The sequence below is a fragment of the Brachionichthys hirsutus genome, chromosome 24 (genome assembly GCF_040956055.1).
Source record: "Brachionichthys hirsutus isolate HB-005 chromosome 24, CSIRO-AGI_Bhir_v1, whole genome shotgun sequence".
NCBI classification, from domain to species: Eukaryota; Metazoa; Chordata; class Actinopteri; order Lophiiformes; family Brachionichthyidae; genus Brachionichthys; species Brachionichthys hirsutus.
Genome location: NC_090920.1, coordinates 4,538,308 through 4,560,796, shown reverse-complemented (window position 1 = coordinate 4,560,796; position 22,489 = coordinate 4,538,308). Strand labels below are relative to the sequence as shown.

Sequence of the window (22,489 nt, the reverse complement as noted above, 5' to 3'; positions counted from 1 at the left end):
GATCTTTTGAGGTAATATGAAATCTTGCTTCCTTTCTATTTTTTTTAACTCAACTTCTAGCACTTGTACACAAAATATACCTGATTTGGTACCCAAAAAACATCTAATCTAAACGGTTCGAAGTCGTCTTCATGATCCTCTCTTTATTCTTTAGTCTGCAAGACCGTGAAAACATTGCCTACCTATTTTAATTATTTATATTTGCGCAGCTTTAATTGCTCGACTGAACATTTGACTGCGGTTTGAGGCAAGGAGGTTATATTTATGTCAATTTGTCTGTTTGGCGGTTTGTTAGCAGGATTACAGACAAGCTGCTGGATGCATCTTGAAGAAAAAGATGGGTCTTGGTCTAACTTAGATCTCATTAGATTTTGAGAGTGAACCAGATACCAGCCTGGATACAAAAAGAGAGATTTTCCCATTTACTAATAATGGAGGCTTTATCAAAAAATCACTCACTAAAAATCACAGTCATAAAGGGGTCCGATAGGAACTATCATGAAAAATGTCTTCTGGGTCCAGAATGAGGTCAGGAAAAGAAATATTATACATTTTAACATTGAAAACCCCATTTACAGATTCACAAAGCATTTACAAATCAGCTCCAATTCACTTTTACTTTTCATGATTTGCGTATAAAGATGCCAAAAACAATTTAAATGTGTTTTTTTTTAACGATGATCTGGGTCATCACGTGTTATGGAGGAAATCAGAATATGACAGATGACGTCACGCCGTAGCACGTGATCACAAACCTGAGAACTACAGTAATTGCATTCAGACCAAACTTCTATTTAATTCAATCAGAACATTTTTTATAGCAGATTAGAACAGTTTATTTTAGACAGTTTTTTTTTTTTTTAATAAAACATATATATTTTACAAGCAGCGTAGGGCTCTTACGTCGTCTATTTTTTCATACTTCTTCTCGCGTCCTACGTCATTTCCGACACGGAACTGAAGATGTCTGCGGCCAGCTGCTCCTACAAACCTGTGAGCCATGTGATTTTTGACATGGACGGTTTACTCCTAGGTCTGGATAATTACTGTGTTCTTCCGCTGATTTATGCGTGTATTATACACGAGATCCCGCCAATGCGGAAGCTCCTTCGGCGCAGGGTCGCGTTCGGTCAAGCGACGCGGTCGTGAATGGCGACAAGAGACGAGCTCCGTTCTCGTAACTACGAGTTAACGTTTCCTTTGCTTAGAACTGGAATACCGCCTCACGTCAAACCCCACTCGACATGTTTTTAACCCTTCATGTTGTTGGGATGAATTCGGCATTAGTCTAAAAGAGTAATAAATTAATTTACCACTGATTTAACTGGGGCAAAGTTCGCGTTACAACGTTAAACTCAGTTTAAAAATGCATCAGGCTACTGTTCTAATTTTAAAAGCTCTTTTAAAGCATACATTTTCTTTATAGTATTTAATAACCTTTCTCATGTTTAATGACCTGGTATTTATACTAAGTAGAGTATTTATATGTTAGTTGCTGGATGTTATCTTATGTTGTATTATTAAGTAGATTGTTGATTGTTTATGTTGCTGTAATTATTTTCGTTCCGGTGTATTTATATGTATTCTTCATACATGTATATGTATATTGACTGTAAAATGTGTTCCAACCCCCCCCCCCCCCCCCCCCCATTGATAATATTTTCTCATTTTAGACACCGAGCGGCTGTACACAGACTCCTTCCAGGAAGTGTGCACCCCCCACGGGAAGCAGTACACGTGGGCTGTTAAGTCCTCGGTGATGGGGAGAAACGCTCTGGAGGCTTGCCAAATGATCCGGGACACTTTGGAGCTCCCCATGAAGGCCGAGGAACTTCTGGCTGAAACCAGGCGAATCCAAGAAAGGACCTTTCCCAGCGCAAAACTCCTGCCAGGTAACCCGAAACCGTCAAATCATCCGACATTCAGCGGCGTGTTCCACGCCGGAATGGAGGCGTGCCAACAAGTGTATTGCTTTTATCTCTACAATGAGTACTACAACTGCAGTTAAGGAGTGCTGCTTTCTGTAAAAGCTCAGGAATAACGGCGGGTTGAGAGCAGCTCTGTGACGGGCTTCGGTTTATTTCATTGTTTGTTGTTCATCCAAACGCTGCTTGTGCAGCCAGAGACGTTAAATCGTAGCGAATAGATGATCAGCTGGCATTAAACAGCTGAGGCGCCGACATCCTGTTGCTGCTCCACTGTACCGTCGTGCACGGTGTGTGCACGGTGGACTTCCTGCAGCTTGTATGCAGGATCAGCTGACCTGGAAAGAGATTCTGACTTTCGTGTGACCTTCCACGTTGCCGCGTGGAACATTTAGATCCAACGCTCTGTCACATTTCAGGAGCTGAAGATTCCAGAAGCCCGTTAAGGGACCTAAAGGACGCTTTTTGGTGCGGATTGCAGCGGTTCGGTTGCACCGACCGACAGTGCAGCCTTTGATTTACAATTCACCGTTTGATTTGATCAATATTTATCACCATAGAAACCACAAATCGGTCTGTATCAAATTGGGCAGGTCTTGTTCCCCTGCTTTCTAGCTCATAGAAAAGGAATCTGAGAGCAACAAATTATGTCAAGGCAGATTTTCCCACTTGTTGATGGAATTTGTGTCCAGACAAATATTCTAAATAAATCTGTAATGGAGCTCGCCCCCCAAGGAGCCCATGTGTCCCATCCTGGTAGGAGAACTTGCACCTGCAACTCCTCCTCACTCATCCTCTTGATGAAGGGTTGAGCAGGCAGCAAGTTTTATCTGGATCCTTCGCATCATCAGTATTCCCATTAGAGTATTGCAGTATTACTCTTCTCAGTGGGTTGTACTGTCGTAAACGTGGAACGTGTCTGTCGCTAGGTGTGGAGAAGCTGGTGCTTCACCTGCAGCGGCACGACGTCCCCATCGCCGTGGCCACCAGTTCGGCCGGCGAGACGTTCCGATTGAAAACGAGCCGTCACGGAGACTTCTTCGGTCGCTTCGACCACGTCGTCATGGGCGACGACGCCGAGGTCGGGAGGAGCAAACCCCAGCCTGACATCTTCCTGGTTTGTGCCGGCAGATTCAGTCTCCCGGCGCCCCCAGAGAAGGTCAGTACTGCAGAAACCAGGTGCATTTGGCGTCGGTGGAAAATCTGTGTGCGAGAGAGAGAGAGAGAGAGAGAGAGAGGCCGATTTGGTGGAGACAGTTCAATTAGAAGAAAACAAATTCACTCTTGATTTATGAAATGTTCCTGAAAACCTGACGCGCCTCGTGAATCTCGAGCGCCTTGAGACCAGCATTAAACCGCTCGATGAAATTACTGTAAAACTAGTGAACAAGACTAAAACAGGAAAGCCTTCGAGTAAAAGTCAGACTCTGAGCCCGCCGGTGGGCCGGGGAGAGAATTCCAACGGCAGTAGCGACTCGCGTGCTTCCTGTTAGCTTCGGCGCTAATGATGACAGTTAGATCTGTTCAATAAATCCTCCTGTTTTTTTGCAGCTGCGAGTTATTCATCCTGAATTTGACTACATGGCGTCTTGCAAATGATTTGTGAAAGGTGTCTTTCTGATTGGTTCTGATCATTTCCTCTTTCATTCTTGATCTGTCACATTTAATCGTCTTAAATCCCATGCTGAGGGGGGGGGGATGCTTATCTTCTTCTTATTGGATACAAATTTGATTTAGAATTGCCTCTTGATTTAATAAATAGATAACGGGTACTATGTTACGTTTTCTTTAGTCCGGTATTCCCTGAACGCGGTGACCATTTCAATCTTTCAAGATGTTCAGCACGGTGGTGCAGTGGTCAGTGCTTTTGCCTCACAGCAGGACGGCCGCAGGTTCGAATCCCACTCCCGCGCCCCAGTAACCGGCAAAGCGGTCCAGAAGATGGTTGAATGCTATATCTGTACCTTCAGCCTTCGTGATGTTAGCTATATTAGCCTAGCATTTAAGGCTATATTTTGCATTTCACATTGCAGCATGTTAATCTGGGGTGACGAGGAGGGCTGACTTCTAATTTCTTGGCCGTCTGTGTGTGCCGAAGCTCAGACGAGCTGCTGATTAGTGTTGTGTATCCGTTCCGAGGCGTCAGCTCCGTGAAACGTTGCGCGCGACCCTCCGAGGGTGTTTTACAGTCTGCATAATAATAATGACGGATTCGTATTCTCCTCCAGAGCTTAGATGCACTCTCATTGAGAACAAGCGCAGCGGCACGCGGAGGAGACGCGGCAGCACGTTTCAGCAGCGTGTCAAACGGCGTGTCTTTCATGTCTGTTTAGCGAGGGGAGCTTTAAGGTGCGTTTTGAGGCGCTCTGGAAGCGTTTTGCTGCGTTGAGTCGGTCTGAAATACCTCGGTGTAAGATAGCGACTGCGACTGTGACCTGACCTATCTGACTAAAATAGGCATTATTCTTATAATGAAAACCAATCTGCAGTGGATTGTTTGGTGCGTGACTCGGTAGTTTATTATATGTGCATTATAAAGATGCAAACGGTTGCGAGGGAAAAACTGGCGGAGAATATTTCACCCTCGAGAAAATCTGTGTTTTTTGGTGCAATTTTGCAGGTGGATAAAATAACACAAAGAAAGAGGAGGGATTTTTTTTTTTATTCCATTACGTGCAGCAGCCCACAGGCGCCAGAGACGATAACTCCTCGGCACTCTGTGCCATTTATGCATGAGGTACGCTACATTAACCTCATTACTTATTGAAATCTCCCAATAAACTGACAGGACCTGCCGTTAATTAATGTTCTGTGTTCGTCGATAAACTCGCACTCCAAATTCGCTGAATGTGTGTGGAGTAAAGCGGCCCCGAGGCGCCAGTAAAAAGAATTCACCAAATATTTATTTTCATTTTTCACACAATCACTTTATTTAAAGAGGTGTCCGGAAGCGGAACATGCGTGGCTCTGCTCCCGGCGTCCAGGGACGGTCTCGGGAGGGGTCGCCCCTCTGCGCCGGTGACGGTAACGCCGGATGTTCATCATTCTGCAGGGCCGCCATCGCTGATGTCATGAACCTTAACTTTAACGAGAAGGCAGGCGGGACCGTATATCTCATTTTACCTTTGGTGATGTCTAAAATAAATCCTTTATAACGTTCCCATTTGTATGTATGATGCATTTTAACAGGAAGATTTTAGGCATTCGCTTCAATAGGCTCTCAGTATTCGTCTCCCCTCACTTAAAAGGTTTTTCTCTGCTCACACACCTGATTTTTTTTTTTTAATCTGAAGCAAGCCTCAGTAGAAGCTGGCATTTTTCTTGATGAGATATGAAACTCGGGCTCAGAGGGGGAATCGACAGAGTGTTCAGTGGAATAACGAATGATGATGCGCCACTCCCTGGCTCCCAGTCCGTGTCAGAGGAGGGGCGGAGGGATGAACGGCAGCGACATGAGACAGAGGGGGGGGCAGACAGAGGCGAAGCTGGAGGGAGGAAGAAGTAAACAGAAGAAGCTGCCGGGTGGTAATAACACGCATCCAGTTGTCGGGTCTCTCTGTCCTGATCTAAACTTGCTTTTAGCTCCCATATGGTAGCGGAAAGGTTTGCTTTCAGGTTGTGTCTCGACGCCTATTATCCATCGGTACCCAAAGAACCGTGCGTCTACACCGCCCGCTTAAAGATTGGCCGTGCGCACACTAATCACGAGTAAACCACCGAGGAGACACGAGGCCAGGCTCTAAAGACAGCTGGCTGGCGTTACCTGCCAGGCGGGGGACAGGGTGAAACGAGCACAATCTGCCTGTTTCTGTCGGCGTCACCTCCTGCTACAAGACAACATCTTATTAGCAGACCTGGTGTGGATCGCTGTTCTGCAGCGGGTCACTATTATGCTTTCCCTCAGAGCCGTGACACGGAGCGGATCCACCCATCAGTTGTTACTGGCATCCAGACGCCGGACTACAAGTCGCGCTTTTTCCATAGTTTGGCTGGTCGGGGGGGGGGGGGGGGGGAGTTATAACCTAAATGAGCTCGGCAGGTTGAATAAGATGAATGAAACATGAACGTGAACCAGTGCATGCTCACGCCGTTGGGGAAGGAGCAGCCCCCCCCCCCCCCCCCATTCATTAATCACACAGAGCATTCCACCTGGGGAAGGTTTTACAGTCCTGATATTCAAATAAGGTGCAATTAAGACATGGACTCTTACATCCGAGTGTTTAATTGTCCCATTAGCGCTCCGAAAGCTTAAAGTAATCACCCGTTACCTGCATTCATCAAATACACACCAGGCCATAGATTTGAATCATATTTTAAATGGTAAAAGTTAAATGTGCAATGGCTAAATGGTGAGGTCACTTTATTTTTTTAAAGTCGAGTGCTCACTGATCTGAACCATTTCCACACTGAACATTTACATAAGATTTTATGAAACTGTTTTTGACTGCTGGATTTGTAATTTTTTATTTTATTGACCAAAACTCTCTTTGTTTAGAAGTTTTCCATCTCATAGGGCTCAATTCTTTGCAGAAAAAAAGGTTCTTAAATCAGATGCGTTTCCCATTTTAACATTTACCCACAAAAGCATGGCTATTGTCATTGCTACAGTATTTCCCCTGCTAGCTATTATTCGTTATTTAGAACAAGCATGCTCTCTGCTCTTCATCGCATGAAGTCTGTGTACAAACGGCTTTAATCTTCCTGTATTAACCTCTTAATTAGCTTCCTTGTTCTTTTATTCACGCTTCTTTCTTTCTTTCTTTTTCCCGAAGCTGCAAAAAAAAAAAAGAAATCCTTTCAGATGCTCTACAGATTGTGTGGATCGTGCTAAAATTAGCTCCCCAGTTAGCGCTTCTTCCCTCCTGCTCATGAGACAGACACCGAGGGAACTCTGATGTCACAGGAATTGAGACGTTACATAATGAATTTTCCAAATGTTGCATTCTTGCTCCCTCCGGCATCACTTTGTTGTTATGTCCCATATGTTCTACATATTATTGGATGTATTGTTTAAAGCGCGCTGCAGATAACGCAGACAATTTACTGTTATAATGGAGGCTGTAATTGTTTCACGGTTTTATTGTTTTTGCGGGCATGGCAGATTCAAATATCGTCATTATTTATGTTTATATACGTTTACTTTAATTACAACAACACAAATAAAATCCCAGAACATTTTCATGGCCTGTCTCCAAACAATACATTGTAAATCAACAGTTTTACGAACCAGTAGTCGTTTAAACTAACAAAATAAGTATTTAACAAAAAAAAAAAGTATTTGATGATACATATTGATCCTGGTGTATATATTCAATATGCAAATGTACAAAACACACACAACTACATTTCTATCGGTGAGAGAGAAACACCAGCCATCCTACAGTCGATTTATTATCGGGCAGAAACCGCGGAAAACAGAAAGCCAGGCTGGTTCTTAGTCCCGTCAAATAACGCATTGATTTTGATGCGACCACTCGAGTTTCATGCAGGCGTGCACTTACCCAAGTGCACTTGATTGGTGCGCCCCCCCCCCCCCCCCGGTGAAGGGGCGATAGAGATTCTGATGAAACGATAGAAATTGCTCGCCCGTCATTAAAAAAAAAAAGTTTCTATAAAGTCAATAGAGCAGATCCAAGAGAGACAAATTTATCGAAAGGCGTGTCTGTGTGTGTGTGTGTGTGTGTGCGTGTGTGTGCTGTCACATGACGAAGACGGGAGCGGCTTTTCTTTTTTCTTTCTTTTTTTTAGATATCCGAAGCCGTCCCAGACCCCTGATTTGACTTTCTCATTCCCCTCTTTTGAAGATTTCCAAACTCCACTATATAGCGTGTGACTCACTCAACTTGGATCCAGATATGCCCCCCCCCCACACACACACACCCCCGAGTTCCGACATGTTGGCTCAGCCTGCTGCAGGGTTCTCTTCTGAACGCGAGCAAAGCAAAAGGAGGCCATCAGATTTGTAGAAATTCATTTTTGGCTCAATTAGAATTTCATATTATGAAGTCCACGGGGCTGCTCTAGTCAGATCAACACACAAAATGTATTTTACACAAGTCCGATAAAAAGTTTTCCTTTTTTGCAAAGTAATGGTTTGTCGTTACGTGTCTGAGGTCAGACACTTTTTAGTAACGCGTCTGTTCGTAGACTCGTTCCAAAAGTGGTACAGTGGGACCTCGGTTCTCTAGCATATTTCATTCCGTAACACTGTTTGAAAACCAAAAATATATTTCCCATAAGAAATAATGGAAACTAAATTAATCCGTTCCTGCGCACCAGATAAATGACAACCGAGACGTGAGATAAACTAAGTAAGAAATTGAAATTCTCTTTCTATATTTATTAAATATAGGCGCTCCAACTTCTTAGTCACGATGAGAGACGTTTGTTTCAACGGGCTAACTGTTCAAAGACTACGTTGATGTCCTGGAACCACAAGCAGATCCGAGACTCGAGGCGCTTTGCGATCAGGAGAGAAAGATGGGAGGGTAAAGGGCTAGCCTAAAATGTGTCTGCTTCCTGGACTGAGACTCGAGGATGGCTCCACGTGGTTCTGGATCAGAGGAAGTTGCAACGGCCCCAGATAGAAGTACCAAGAATATGTTTTTTTTTTCGCGAGTGAGCGAAAGCAACCCGAGTAATTTGTTTTACGTTGGAGTTTAATCCTGATCAAACAGAACTCCCAGGTGCCTCACAATGGCGCCGGAGGTTAATCCCATCCACAGTGGCTTTATTGCTAGATAATGTGTTTCTAAGATGTTTAATGCCCGGCACAATAACCTCATTTTTGCCTGAATTAAGTAGCAGAAAATTGGACTTCATCCGAGTTTTTAATGTCCTTGCTTCTGTCCCCTTGCGCCCCCATGTGTAAAAAAAAATAAAAAGATAAATGTGGAACAGCCATTTGAGGCAATTTAAATCTCGCATAATGATACTTGATAAAGTACATGATTGGGTACTGTTAATATGTAGAAAATGTACTTCCCTGCGCTCTAAAATGCACTCAGGAAGGTTGATGTGGATCAGTGATATATAAACTAAAGATGTGCAGTAAATGGTTAAACGTCGCTCGCAATGTGACAATTGGTCCAAGAATTCTCACCGTGTCTAAAATCTGTTTCCAGCAAAGCTCAACATTTAGTGTATCAGACTTTTTTCTTTCTTTTTGACAAACAAAGCATTTTAGCACCCACCCCCCCCCCCCCTATTTATTTATGGTTTTCACAGAAAACCCAAAGTCACAGAATATTATGTGTTTAAATGCACCTCTAATATTCCCCAGTGCTCAATCAGAAAACTGACGCTTGGCTTTTTAATGAAAATATATAAAAGAAAAGTCTTTTAACAACAAATGCTTTTTGCCAAGTAGAAAACTAATTTCCCACATTACATTTTCATAATCCCACCTTTCCATTTCATGTGTTCAGTAAATTGTACAAATCTCCAACTTTTCTCAGTTATTCCAATTATATTTCTTTGGGGCGAGACACGTCCATGGCTGCACCTTAGAATGTCACTTTAATTAATTCAGTGTACATTTAGCAATGCTCACGAGACACTCCGATGAGGGAGCGAGCCAGTTGGGCATCGACACGCTTGGAACGCCGACTTCACCCATCAAACCCGTTTTCCTCCTCCTCAGCAGCCCTGATGCGACTCTGAGTCTCGATCCAGTTGGCTCTGATCAGACTTGCATGTGTTTTGGAAGGCGGCCTGAGGGCAGCTTGTAAATCTTCCGTGGCATCTTTTGAAGGCGGTAGCGGGGCGGGGGGGGGGGGGGGGGGGCTGCGTTCTACCCAGAGGAAAGACCAGCCAGCGCTGCTGGGATCCAGCTATGAAAGTCAAGTACAACCATTTACATATGCTGTTTACATACCGCCCTCATACAGTGAATAAAAACAACTGGTGCATATTTTCCTTTGTTCCAAACGATGCCTTTTATTCCTACATTGGATTTAACACATCCTTTATCCCCATAAAGCCCAAAGCTCAAGGTTTGACCAGCAGAAAACCCCTGCTGACCTTTTCCTTTCTGTTTTGAGCACCTCGTATTATTGGCGGCATGGTGGCGTAGTGGTTAGCGCTACGGAAAAGCGGAAGAAAATGAATGCATGAATGAACACGGCGTCACTCATCTGCGATCCGCCGGCGCCATCGATCCACGTGGCGTCGTCCTTTTCGATACAGCGCCGAAGCGGATGATTGGGTCACCCCAAGTTCAAGTTGTGGAAAGTGGATTATTAGACCTACACAGATGAAGTAGCTGCGTTATGTCAACTGTCTCCACTGCCGTCTGCAGCTCAGTCTGCCTCCCCCCACCCCCGCCCCACCCCCGCCCCACCCCTCCCCTCGTCTCGTCTCGTCAGCCCACCCCCGGGTGCGATTATTGGATACTGAAAAATGATTAACCTTCTGGTGAAGGTTCGGCCCGTATTAATTTACAGCAGCAGCCACGAGGGCCGTCTGGAAAAAAGTCATTATGCAGGAGATTCATTGATAAATGAAAATGTTTGTTTTCCTCTGCCTTCCTGGGATAGTTATTTCTTCTAAAAAGCGCGTTGATTTTTAAACATCTGTCGGCCATTGTTCCAGTTTCTCCGCATTTATTTATCCCGTTAGCCGGTTGGGTTCCTATCGGGAAACGAGATCTGTTCCTCCAGGAAGTCCCGCCCTTAACTCCAGCGTGGATAGTTTCAATATAACATTGTTAAACACATAAAACGCAAATAAGACAGAAACTAGACTAAAAAAGCCGTTTTTTTAAAATCAGATTACAGTGACAGCCGCTGCCGTGTCCCGACGCAGAAGCGTGGAAAGCCGAATCGCCGGCCTCACCTTGGACGACGTGTCACCAAAGAGTTATTGCGTGCAGCTTCTTCACGTGCATCGCGGCCCGGATCGGGTCGTCCGTCTTCGGCTTGAGAACAAAGCTGATGGAAGTTGTTCTCAGATTCACCTGGCAGTAAACGGGGCTCTCCCTGAGGAATACCAAATTGTTCACGCTGTGTCTGCGGTGGTGGGGGTGGCATCCTGGAGCCCTGATAGGCTCATAGGATAACGTCGCTTTGCTTCCGTCTCCTCTGTCCTTGCTCAGTGCTTGGTGTTCGAAGACGCTCCCAGCGGCGTGAAGGCCGGCCTGGCTGCGGGGATGCAGGTAGTGATGATTCCCGACGACAACCTGGACCCGGGCCTTACCCAGGAGGCCACGCTGCGGCTCCGGAGCATGGAGGAATTTGACCCGCGGCTCTTTGGGCTGCCTGCGTTTGATTGATCTGGAAACCCAAAACCCACAATGTGTGCTGTCAGTCGTTAACCTCAATCCAAGAAACCGATCGCTGCGACAGTTAGTCAAGCAAAATAGTCCGTTGTAATTTCATCGCGGGGGAAAATGATCTCTGAGTATTGATTTGTTTTATCGCAGCCGTTAAATTTGTTTTTTTCAATCAGTGATGGGGAAACTCACTTTATAATTTAAATGTCCGACAGTTTCACATGAAAAAAAAAATAACTACCTTTGACTTGTTTGTTGAGTTGTGCAGATACATCATCACAAATGTGGGACCAGGATTTAAAGTTTGGATGGCCTAGGGTTAGGGTTGAATAGAAAAAAGGGTTAAGGTTGAGTCGAAAAATAAGGGTTAGGGTAAAGTAGAAAAAATAAGGGTTAGGGTAAAGTAGAAAAAAAGTATGAGGGTTAAATAGATAAGTAGAAACAACTAATAAAAAAGGGTTCAGGTTATTCAGGGTGAGTCAAGACATTAAATTAAGTACCGGTGGTTGTTTTTGTGTGTCTTTATTACCTCCACCAAGGAGGTTATGTTTTCACCGCCATCTGTCGGTCTGTCTGTTCACAGGATTATAAAGAAAAACTGCTTGACAGATTTTTATCCCCCCGACCATGTGATGCAGAGAATATATAGCCATCAGCATGTCCGTCCATCCATCTGTGCATAATCGCTTTGTTTAGGGCGCGTAACTCGTAAACTACGCGAGTCAAACTTTACACACGTCTCTCACGGACTAAATCGGCTTATTTCACTGCTGTGTCCTGATTTGATTCAGAATCTATTGTCTATTCCAAAGAGTTCATGGTCCAGATCTCCTCTCGTTGCATCCGTTACACACAGTGAGCCACCTACCCCGGACCCCACAGTTTTTCGGCGTTTCCTTGATTCACAATCGTCTTCCTTGAGAGGACAGACTCGGAGTCCGCTTTATTCCTGTAGCACGTTTTGCCTATGAGGGGGACGACTTGTGGACAAATACGCAGCGTCTGTTCTCATTCCGCTGTGTGGCGAAACCGCTTGTTTTAAAGCGGGCTTTCATCGTGAACATCCCGACACACACACACACACACACACACACGTGTAATAATCGGCATGTGTACATGTGCACCTGTCAGGTGGATGGATTAAAGGGACTAACTCAGATTCAAACAAATGTGTGAGAAACGCAGCACAGTTCTGGATGAAAAGATCTCGCATTTGGAATGGATGGCACTTCCTCTTTATATTTTCCTGCTTTATTGAGAAAGCCTCCGAGCGCTGCCGCGAAGCTTGATGATGGCCGCACAAAACGCACACAATGCTCCTGCGATCTTGCGTCGCCATACTTGAGGAATCCAAGGCTGAACCTTTGGATTTTGAGGTGCGGTGTCGGGTTTTGTTGCCATGGAACACGTACCGAAGTCACAGCGTCTGTTTGGCAGCGGTAAATTGACGCCTTTCTCCACGCGGCTTTCTTTGGAATTGAAATCCGGCTTGCTGATCTTTCCCCTTAATTGTGGAGTCTCTGGTCGATTCCCAGATCATGCTTTTCCAGCAGGAAATTGCTCTTTGCCATCATGGAAGGGTCTGTCCAAACCTTCCATTAGTCAAAAAGAAATGTCCTCTCTGTCTCAAGGGTAGATATTGCATGGATGACCTTATTTTTGTCTTAAGTGGCTCCCAAATAGTCCCTTAATTGACAGAAAGGATGCAAAAAGCTCACCAGTTGATGAAAGCAGCCTGTCCCCCCCCCCGAGTCTTGCTTCAGGCCTTTTCTATCGGAAGATTGAACGTCAAATCTCTCAGGAGTTGAGCGAGCACTTATTTTCTCCTGGGGATTTGGAAAGAAAACTCATCGCCCGCCTTACTGAAGGAAATGAGGGATTAAGTTTACAAAAGCCTTTGCGTTATCGTCTGGATCGGCGAGCGACGTCTTTTAATTGATTTCTCAATCCCCCGAGTTTGTAACTCTTGCACATGCCGACGGCTTTGCGCTACTAATATTGAGAAAGGCCTTCTCGTCATTCAAAGACTTGGACCCAACAAATAACTCTACTATGTGCAAGGTAGCAGAACTTTGAATAGACTTTATAATTCCTTGATACCAAGAAATAAAAAGTCTCAAGTCTGCATATTTCCAAAACCACAGACGAGGGCTGCCCTCGCCAAGAAGGGTAGAGCGCAGGCGAACGCCAATATCCACAGGAAGTCGTTCTGCTGGATGCCGTTTTATATTCTCCTGCCAGAGCGCGCAACCTCGACGTGAACCAAAGGGATTTTACGGAGATGAAGAGATTGAAGGTCCCTGACCGCGAGAGCACTTTGTCGGTTATGAGACGCTGCTTTCTTCTCTGGCTGTGAGATTTGACGCTTCCTCGGTAATGCATGTATGGACTCATGTTTTATTCATCTTAAAGTGACGAGAGGATTAATTTGATTTCGGGAGCAGGCGACGGGGCGGATAGCGAGAAGCAGGTTTTGATTGGAGGAGAGGAGTTTATTGCACAATTAAGACTTTGTTGAAATGAGATTATCTCTTTATAATAAATAAAGCTTTTTTATTATTTTCCGTCTTTTAGTATCTTGACGGTTGAAAAAGGTTTTCCTCAATTTGAAATAATGAGGATTTATTTCTTTAGCTTTGAGGATTGACGATTTTCTGTTTGCATTTTAGATGGGTGGGAAAATGAAGGATGAGACATGACTTAAACAATAGGGTTGTAGTTATGAGTGCTCGGATCTGTACCGCAGCGGTATGGCTGAGTACCCCTCACTCTTGATAGTGCGGTACCTGTACTGTCTTCAATTACCTGAGAGTTGTCGGTGCATCTCGGGCAAAAGGAGAGTTCTAAACCTGCTGCTGTGATGCTTCCTTGGATCTAGATCCATATCTTGGAATTCTCTTCACATCGGTTCTACTTGTTCTGATTAGATCGCGTAGACTGAAAATCTAGTCCAGTCGGTCCCGTCTTCTTTCTCCTTTTCTTTCTTTCTAGCTCTCCCTGCACCTCAGCTACAATTATATTTGAACACAACACCGTTCCCAAAATGACGTTCCCAAAACGACCCGACCCTGACGTGCGTTGGAGCCACAGGAACAGTCTTCCTTCGATGGATAGAGAATCCCTCCAGCCCATTGAGGCAGAGCGGCGTGTCGACTTCAAGCTCCCTTGTCTTGACCATCCCTGATCTCTAAGGAGAAGGAACAAAGAGGCTCATTTGGCTGCATGTCTTCTAGTAATCTCTGTTGCTGTGCTAGAAATTGATTCCTGGCTTCATTTCGTAATCGCATTTGTATCTATTCCACCCCCCCACCCCCCCCTCTTGTGTTAAACTGGCATTGGAATAAGTCCTTTCGGCACCCCCCGGCAGACGTTCAGCGCGGCATCACGCTTTGGCACGTCGCCGCAGTTTCCCCATAAAGAATACTTGCTGCTGAGGGCCCTGTGAAATTCATTTTGTGATCGAGCACACAAAGGAAAATGTAAAGTAAAGCAGGCTTTTCATCCAAAGGAGAACATGACAAACGAGCTAACAGAGCACCGGCGTCCCGTTCCCACCGTGCGCGCGCTCTCCCTCTGTTTCTTTTGATCTCTCGCTGTTAATCTCCTCTTTTGAGGCGTGCGATTTGAATCTCCCGTTGAAAGCGGTAGATTGTGTGCGGACAAGTGTTCCGCCAAAAAATCCCCCGCCTACATTAGCAGAGTACCGTGAGGATGACCGACATGGCCTTCTGCGTCGAGCCTCCCCGCTATAGCGGCAGTAAAAGGAAATTCAATATAAATGTATACAGCCGAGAGAATAGCGCAAGCTTAGAGTCAAGTAAATGATGCAGTAAAGGGTTGTGTGGGTTCAATAAAAAGCGCCCCAGGCTTCACGTCGAATGCATCATTGCAAACTGCTCTCGCTTGGTTTCCTAAATGATGCATGCGCAGGCATCGGCTTCAGGTGGTGGGGGCGATGATTTCAGCACAGAGCGGGATCTGCAGCACACCTTGATGAGCTAAACTCCGCGTGCCGCATTCTGGCTTCGGCGCGACTTGTTGGGTGTTGCTCGGCTTGTCTTTCTTCAGTGGGACTGAAACCTGGATTTTCATGTCAGACATTAAAGTTTTGGAAATGGACAGCGGACATTTTTCAGCACCCCTGCCGGTTTGTGACACGCGAACGACCTGACATGGCTGAGATTGATTGTATCCTAACGCAAGGCGTTAAAAAGATGACTCCTTTGGGTATCCATTGGTGCGTATCCAACGATTGCACCGCTACTTGTGCATTCATTTGGATTCCCGTGTGGCGAAGGAGCTTCCTTTTGCTGCAGATATGGACAGATTTGCCAGTTCTGCATGTGTGAAGGCGCTGAAGACCAGACATCAGACGCTGCCGGCGGCGGGAGGGTCTGCCTTAAAACGCTTTAAAAATGATTGGATGATCCCCAGAGGAGAAGGAAAAGGCTTTCAGCACTGATTGCAAACAAGTCAAATTATATAAAGTTTGTTTTTCTTCTTCACATAAACCACAAAGACAAGAAATTGAGGCAGCTCTCCAGCGTCTCCGCTGCAATGAAATACTGGAAAATGTTTGGATGGGAACATTTTCAGTTATCCTTCTCCCAGCAGGTTGGAAAATACAGAAAAGCATAAAAACTGCTTTTTCTTTCACACAGCTATCACTCCCCACTCTTCCTTTAAAGCCCTACTTTAGCTTAAGGGAAAAATATTGCTCTATAATAATTATTCAATAGGAGTAATTATCATAATGCATGCAATCCTCCCATGAATAAAACATTGTGGAGAATTAGCATTTCCAACTTGGGCAAAACGAACGGCGCCTTAATGTCAAAATAGTTGAAAAGATAATCACGCCCTCGTTATAGATAGATAGATAGATGAATATTCTGTGTGTGCGAAAGGTGAGAAACAATCACAGTCGACATCTTTCTGATCAGAGGCTGAAATTCACCCCATTACATAAGGAAAATATCATTTGCGGTGCCTGCAGCGACCCCCCCCCCCCCCCAGCAGCAGAAACTAAATGCATGTCTGCCGTCTGTGTCATTTATGCACAAGGTACAGCAGATCATTTGCCCGTCTTTGCTGTCTGCGCTTTTCTGTCGAACAGGTAGATGAAATCTAGATGCGTCTGTAGAGTCTTTAAAACGGGAATACCGTCTCACGCGACACAGATTCGCTGCTGACCGGCGCGTGTGTTCCGAGGTCTCATTTACCGAGAACGGTGTGAACAGCGGTGTCTGCTTAAAGACTAACCAGAGGAGGCAACGCTCATGATAAATTCACTGCGTACCGAGGACGGAGATGAAAGCTGCGTTTGCGTCAGTACCTCAACGCCGCATGAATTATGAATGAATAAAATGCTGAATTTCTCATGTCTCCTGGCGCTCTGGAGCTTAATGCATTGATTAATAGCCTGTCCAAGGGAGGCGCACAGACACATACAGTAGATCTAATGAAGACTACCGTTCCCACACACGCCTCCGTTCTCTTGGGAGGAGATAGATTTGAGGCTTTATATTCTGCCAGTGTGCAAACCGATATTTCAGAAAGAATTTTCGCACACTTTGAGTGAATGTTTTGCTGACAAAACATTCAAATTGTAAATTCTACTCTAAATTAGGTTGTACTCTTTTGAAATTACGTTATTTTAATCCATCCGTCCATCCATTGTCTCAATCGTCACGTCTGCAGCCGCTCAAGAGTCAGGGTACACCCCAGACGAGTCGCCAGCATATCGTGGGGCTACACATAGACAGACGATGCATACCTGAACCCACATGAGTAAAATAATTAGCTGTGAAATACACTCAGGTATAGACAGTTCGACGTTGTGTCTGAAAACTGGATGTTCTTGTTATTATAATATAATTTTATATAATGGGAATATATATGAGAATCCAATATACAGTATGAGAAAGTACATTTTTTCAAACAAGTCTTTACGTGTGCCGTGGCGCATTCCGTTTTTCTAATTTCATGTAAATTGAATTTTCCATTTCTGAATAACATTTTAACTTAATTAAAAGGAGTAAAAACGAAAGTATTTCCCGTTCTATGGATATATTTGTTCAAAATGTTTGCACGGCAAAATACAGACAATTACAAATCCCCTGTGTGTGTTATGTGGAAGCCTTCTCAAATTAAAGGACCGTGTTACATTGAGGACTCCAAAAGGCCACCCCCCCTCTGGGAGTCGGTGCAGAATGGAAAGTCAGGCCTCCCCACTCCTCCTCAGATGGAGTAGGTGGCGCCGCGGGACGCGGCACATCCACAGTGGATCTTAATGAGACGTCAGAAGTATTAACGGCGGCCTAAATTGCCTTTATCCCCTAATTTACCCCCTAATTAATGAGACTTGTGTTCCTGAAAGGGACCCTGCAGCGAAGCCTCGGGCTGGGGAGGACGGTGGTCCAGAGATGGGCGGAGCCGGTTCCAGGACACCGGCGCCGCGGGACATTATTCACCCGGCAGGGAAATGGGGAAGTCGGGTTTAATGAAGCTAAGAAAATATCGGTAATGCACCAGTTTAGTTCAGACCCCCCCACTTTCACCATGCTGTACGTGTACTGCCCCCCCCCGTCTGAGGTATGGGAGGTGCTCCTCTCATACCTCAGCCCTGCACTTTATCTTTAATACTTTAAACAAACTGAATGAAGCAAACGAGACTAATGTTGACTATTTATGGAGATTAATGCTGACAGCGCCATCTGCTGGAATGAAGCCTTTTAATTGAGATTGAAATGTCCTCACATTACGCCGCCTTCTATCGGGCTTTTTGATCGTTTCATTTTTTCTTCCACCTCTGCTTCGCTGAGCTGCATTTCTGTTCTATTTTAAGGAACAATGAATTTTTATCTTGTGTTACCCCCCCCCCGCCCCCCCTTACATAAGGGCAGCCCCATCATATTATGATGCCGTAGCATGAACGGCAGTCATTTTCGTTCTTCCGGAATAACAACGGCCGTTATTCCGCGTCCGCTCAAATCAGACGCCTTCTGTGGAGAGCGATCGATGTCATAACCGCCGCTTGACTTTTCTCGCTGACCCCCAATGCACCTGGCAACGGCCGGCCGACCCCGTTTCCAATAGCAGGATGGCTCTGATGCGCCCCCCCACACACACACACCCACCCACCGCCCCTTACAGCAGCAAGCCTGCTGCATTTTGATAAGAGCCTCTGTCTGGAGGAACTAATAAAAGGAGAAGGGTTTCAATTAAGGAGCAGGACAAGTTTAAGCCAAATGCACCCCCCCCCCCCCCCCCCCCCCCACCCCCACACGCACGCACACATGAAGGCTTCTCTGCCTCCGTGATTGCATCCCCAATCGGAGCCTCATTTCCATAGGAGCGCGTCCCTCCTACAGGCTCGCTGCTCATTTGTGCACGTTACCCACTTGTTCTCTCTGCGAGACGCGTGGAAACGTCCGTGGGGGTGTGGAACCTTTTTTTTTCTTGGAGGCTTCTGTTGCTCTTGACAAATGTTGTCAGCCTTTACCCGCGAGTTCTAAATCACCTTCGGCTAATTACTCTGAAAAGGCCACGCCGCAGCCAGACATTCTCCGCAGGCGCCAGACAGCAATTTAGAGAAGAGGAGGCTGTTAGCGGCTACCGGGTGACAAAATAAACACCAAACAAGAAATAAAGAATCGGCGATGACGCGAAGACGAATGCCTCGTTACGTTTGGCCTGCAAGCTTCTCTTCTCTTGTCTCGGTTCTCCCATCTTCTACCTTCCCTTCCTCCCGTCTTATCTCCCTTCTCCTTCGTTCCTCTCCTTGCATGTTTGCCTCTCGTCTCTGACCTTTCGTGCGCCGCTCACGTCGAACGATAAAGCGCGGGGGTGGGGGGGGGGGAAATCGCTCTCCCATCTGTCGCTGCGTCCTCCAAATACGGCATTCGCTGGCTGAATTTCAGGGGACGACTTTTTCCCCCAGAAAATGTCTGTTTTACCGTGATCCAATCCGACTAATTGCTGTTTTGTAGTTTCAGTTGGGTGTCTAGTTTGATCGCCACCCCTCTGATCTCTGCCACATGCGCCGCAGCTGGTACGAACCCGCCCACGGGCAAAGCGTGGGAGGCTGAGGGAAAAGCGGCGAAGGCAAAGATCCACCAGCCTGGAGGAGACCCAATGTGCTGGCAGCTCGTTTGAGGCAGTGCAGGGGCCAAACCTTCAAGTGGCTGTTGAAGGGATGGCCATGGTCATGTCTTACCAGAGAGAGAGAGAGAGAGAGAGAGAGAGCGAGCAAGGGATGGCAAGAACAATTCCCAGCTCTGCCTAAGGGTAGTGGAAACAACCCGACCCTCAAGCAGTAATAACGGAACCACCTGCTACAGGAACAGGAACGAGCTGCTTGGCGGAGGTCTGCGCTCTCCGTGGGCTTTTCTTAGTTACGTGACGAACGCATCCAAAAACTCCTCGAGGGTAACGGCGAGAACGGAGGACGCGTCGCACGCCGGTGAACGCGGCTCTCGCTCACGTGTGATTTAGTGAGGTGAGTTAGTCACAAATGGTTTGGCTCTTCGTCAGAAGGTTCTGGATCCAATAAGAGACGGAGCCGCTCAAATGCAGTCGACCGTAGTTCTGAAAATAAAAGCACCCACGTTAAAAACCGAATGTATTTACCGAAGCGGCGCCGCCGTCTTCCTGGGACACACAGACGTCCTTCCCCTTGTCGGCGTGTTAAATATCCGTGATCGTTTGCGGCCCCGCTCCGGAGATTGTTGCCTAGTTGCCACGCTTGACGCCGCTCTTCACCTCGCGATGGGAATGTTTCTGTCGGAAACCGCGGTCGAATTAGAGAGGGGGGGGGGGGGGGGTCGAGAACCCAATCAGATGAGAATAATCTAAACTAGCCGATTGAATCGTAAAAATAAAGAAAAGCACCTCAGTCGAGCCGTACTGTAATTTAAAAGCAGCGAAGTCTCTTAACTCAACACGCCGCTGGCGTCGGTGCGAATCGCTGAGACGAGCAGATTCCGGTCCACAGCTGGCGGAGCGTGGGAACGCCGGCCAAATGAATTCATTCGGAGGGTTGCAGGGCCAGGCATGACGATCAATAGCAATTAGATTCCTAATGCGTTTTCACTTTGCACGGTTGTTTACACGGCTGGCTCGGGTTTGGCTGCGAGCGTGCCAAAGGGTGAAGTTATGGCTGGCGGAGGTGAGAGGTTAGAAGTCCTCCAGGCTGATTTCTAATTGAAATGGGAACGTGGTTGGACAGTCTTCGTTCCATCTACATGCGTCTTCGCGAGGCTTTATCAGTCCTCTCTCATCGGTACATCAGTAGGAGTATTTATGAATTTTCATCCAGATGCACTCGATAAAAAAATGAGGAACTTCCGCGAGAGACGTGCAAATTTAAACCAACTCGTCACTAAAAGTGATTTACAACGAAAATGTTCCGGCTTTAATGGAAAACTGATTTATTTAGAAAAGAGACATGAGGCAAGTAATAAGAATATCTTTACTCTGCCAACGGTATTTTTCTGTATTATTGAGAACTGAGGGAGTCATAAAGATTAAAATATTCTTTTACAAAAACCGGTTATGTGCTGGGCCCAAAAAGTTTGTTTGAATATTTTTATTTGCTACCGCTAAATTAACATTTCCTTTTTGCCCATTGTTTTGGAGTCAACCACGGAGAATATTTGAGGGTTTTTTGTAAATAAATCCAGAAGAACATGCCACGATTTAATCCATGCTTATTGTAGTTGAGTTGATTCATTTAATTGTAATCGCACAAATCAATCAAAGTTCTGCATTGTCACAAAATCCTCAATGTAGCGTCTTTAAAGCCCTGTTTGGGAGTGGCTGGCTGTACGACGGTAACGTGAAGGTCGCGTCCGGCCCTGATGCTGCATTCCATTCCCCTGATTGGCCTTTATCTCCTCAGTGGGGTCGGGACATTCCTGAAAAGTTAGAATTAAAAAAATACATGATCAAAGACATAGATATTATTCCCCCCACACAAAAACTCAAATATCCCCAATCAGGTCTGTGATTGGGGCTGATTGCAGCGTTTACATTTGACCCGCGGATCGCTGAGGCAGCACTTCGCCGTCACGGAATGTTGGTTTGATGAGCACATTATTTTGATGAGCACATTATTTTGTCAACAGAGCGTCAGGATCATTTGTTCACGGCGTCTGCGACTGAAATTGTCTCCTTTGGCGATGTGAATAGGTGCCCCCCCCCCCCCCCCCCATCACCCAAGCGCCACGATTCAGGTCAATTTTCCTTCATTCACATGCAGTAAAAGCAGGGGGGGGGGGGGGGCTGAGTAAATATTTAAATTTGTTTTTATATTCAGATTGGTTTAAAGAGGTTTTTGGCATCTGGTGTAAAACTGCGTGTAAAAACCAGGTTAACCTAATTAACATAAATGAAGGCATCATTATATTCAGAGTTAAAAAAAAATCACATGATAAAAAAAATCTAAATCAACGATTTGAAAAGTCCCATTAGAGACTAAATAAAATGACTCATTTGATCACTTCGTCGTCTTTATTAATCATCAGTTTCATCTTCAGGCATATTTGCCTTTTTTAAAGATCGAATAATTGGAAAAGAAAATGACAGCACAATTAAATGAAATACGTAATAAAGGGCTTCGGGGAGACGAATAAATTATAAGTGATTATCATTCTGATACCAACAGTGGTAAATGTCTGTGGAAATGCGGTCCTATTATTTGGACGACATCACTTCCTGTTTCATAGGAAGGTTTTCAGGGCGGCGCTCTAATCGCAGCGTTGTGGATTAATCCCGTATTTAACAGCTGTGAATAAAACTGCTTTTCCACACGGGAGGCTCAGCCGGTGTTAAGAATGATTACAGCTCAGCGTGCACTGCTGCTGGGATATCATCAACAAGTGCGTGTACCTGGTGCGAAGCAGCCATCGTAGTACTGAGAAGTTGTGTCTTTCCTTTAGGGAGTACTCAAACCCATTCTGCTCATCCTCCCGGTCCGTTGCTATGGTAATAGAGTTAGTCTGCACTCCTGCGTTGGTCCGCCGCCCTCTGCCTCTGCTTTCTCCCGATCATCCGCCCCATGCGTTTTAGCAAAATGCACTGATTTGAGGCGGAGGAGGAATGAAACTGCTACACATCTCTCCGAAGAGCCTTCGGTTCTGTCCGAGGTTTCTGCCTGTTAAAGGGAGGTTTTTTCCTTGCCTCTTGTGGGTCAACTTGGGTTCTGTTTTTCCCTTGCAGCACCCGTAAAAGTGCCTTGAGGTAACTTTCTGTTATGATCTGGCGCGATATAAATCAAATTGAATTGAATTGA

General features: G+C 45.6%; 1 protein-coding gene across 1 annotated transcript; it reads left to right on the top strand.

Annotated features, from left to right (window-relative positions):
• The first annotated feature begins 959 nt into the window (after positions 1-959).
• pudp (pseudouridine 5'-phosphatase) lies at positions 960-11,949 on the top strand. Its single transcript, XM_068756447.1, has 4 exons — positions 960-1,033; positions 1,674-1,892; positions 2,855-3,084; positions 11,020-11,949. Exons 1-4 carry the CDS (start codon positions 964-966, stop codon positions 11,194-11,196), a joined length of 696 nt encoding a protein of 231 aa, XP_068612548.1. The 5' UTR covers positions 960-963; the 3' UTR covers positions 11,197-11,949.
• The last annotated feature ends 10,540 nt before the right edge of the window (positions 11,950-22,489 follow it).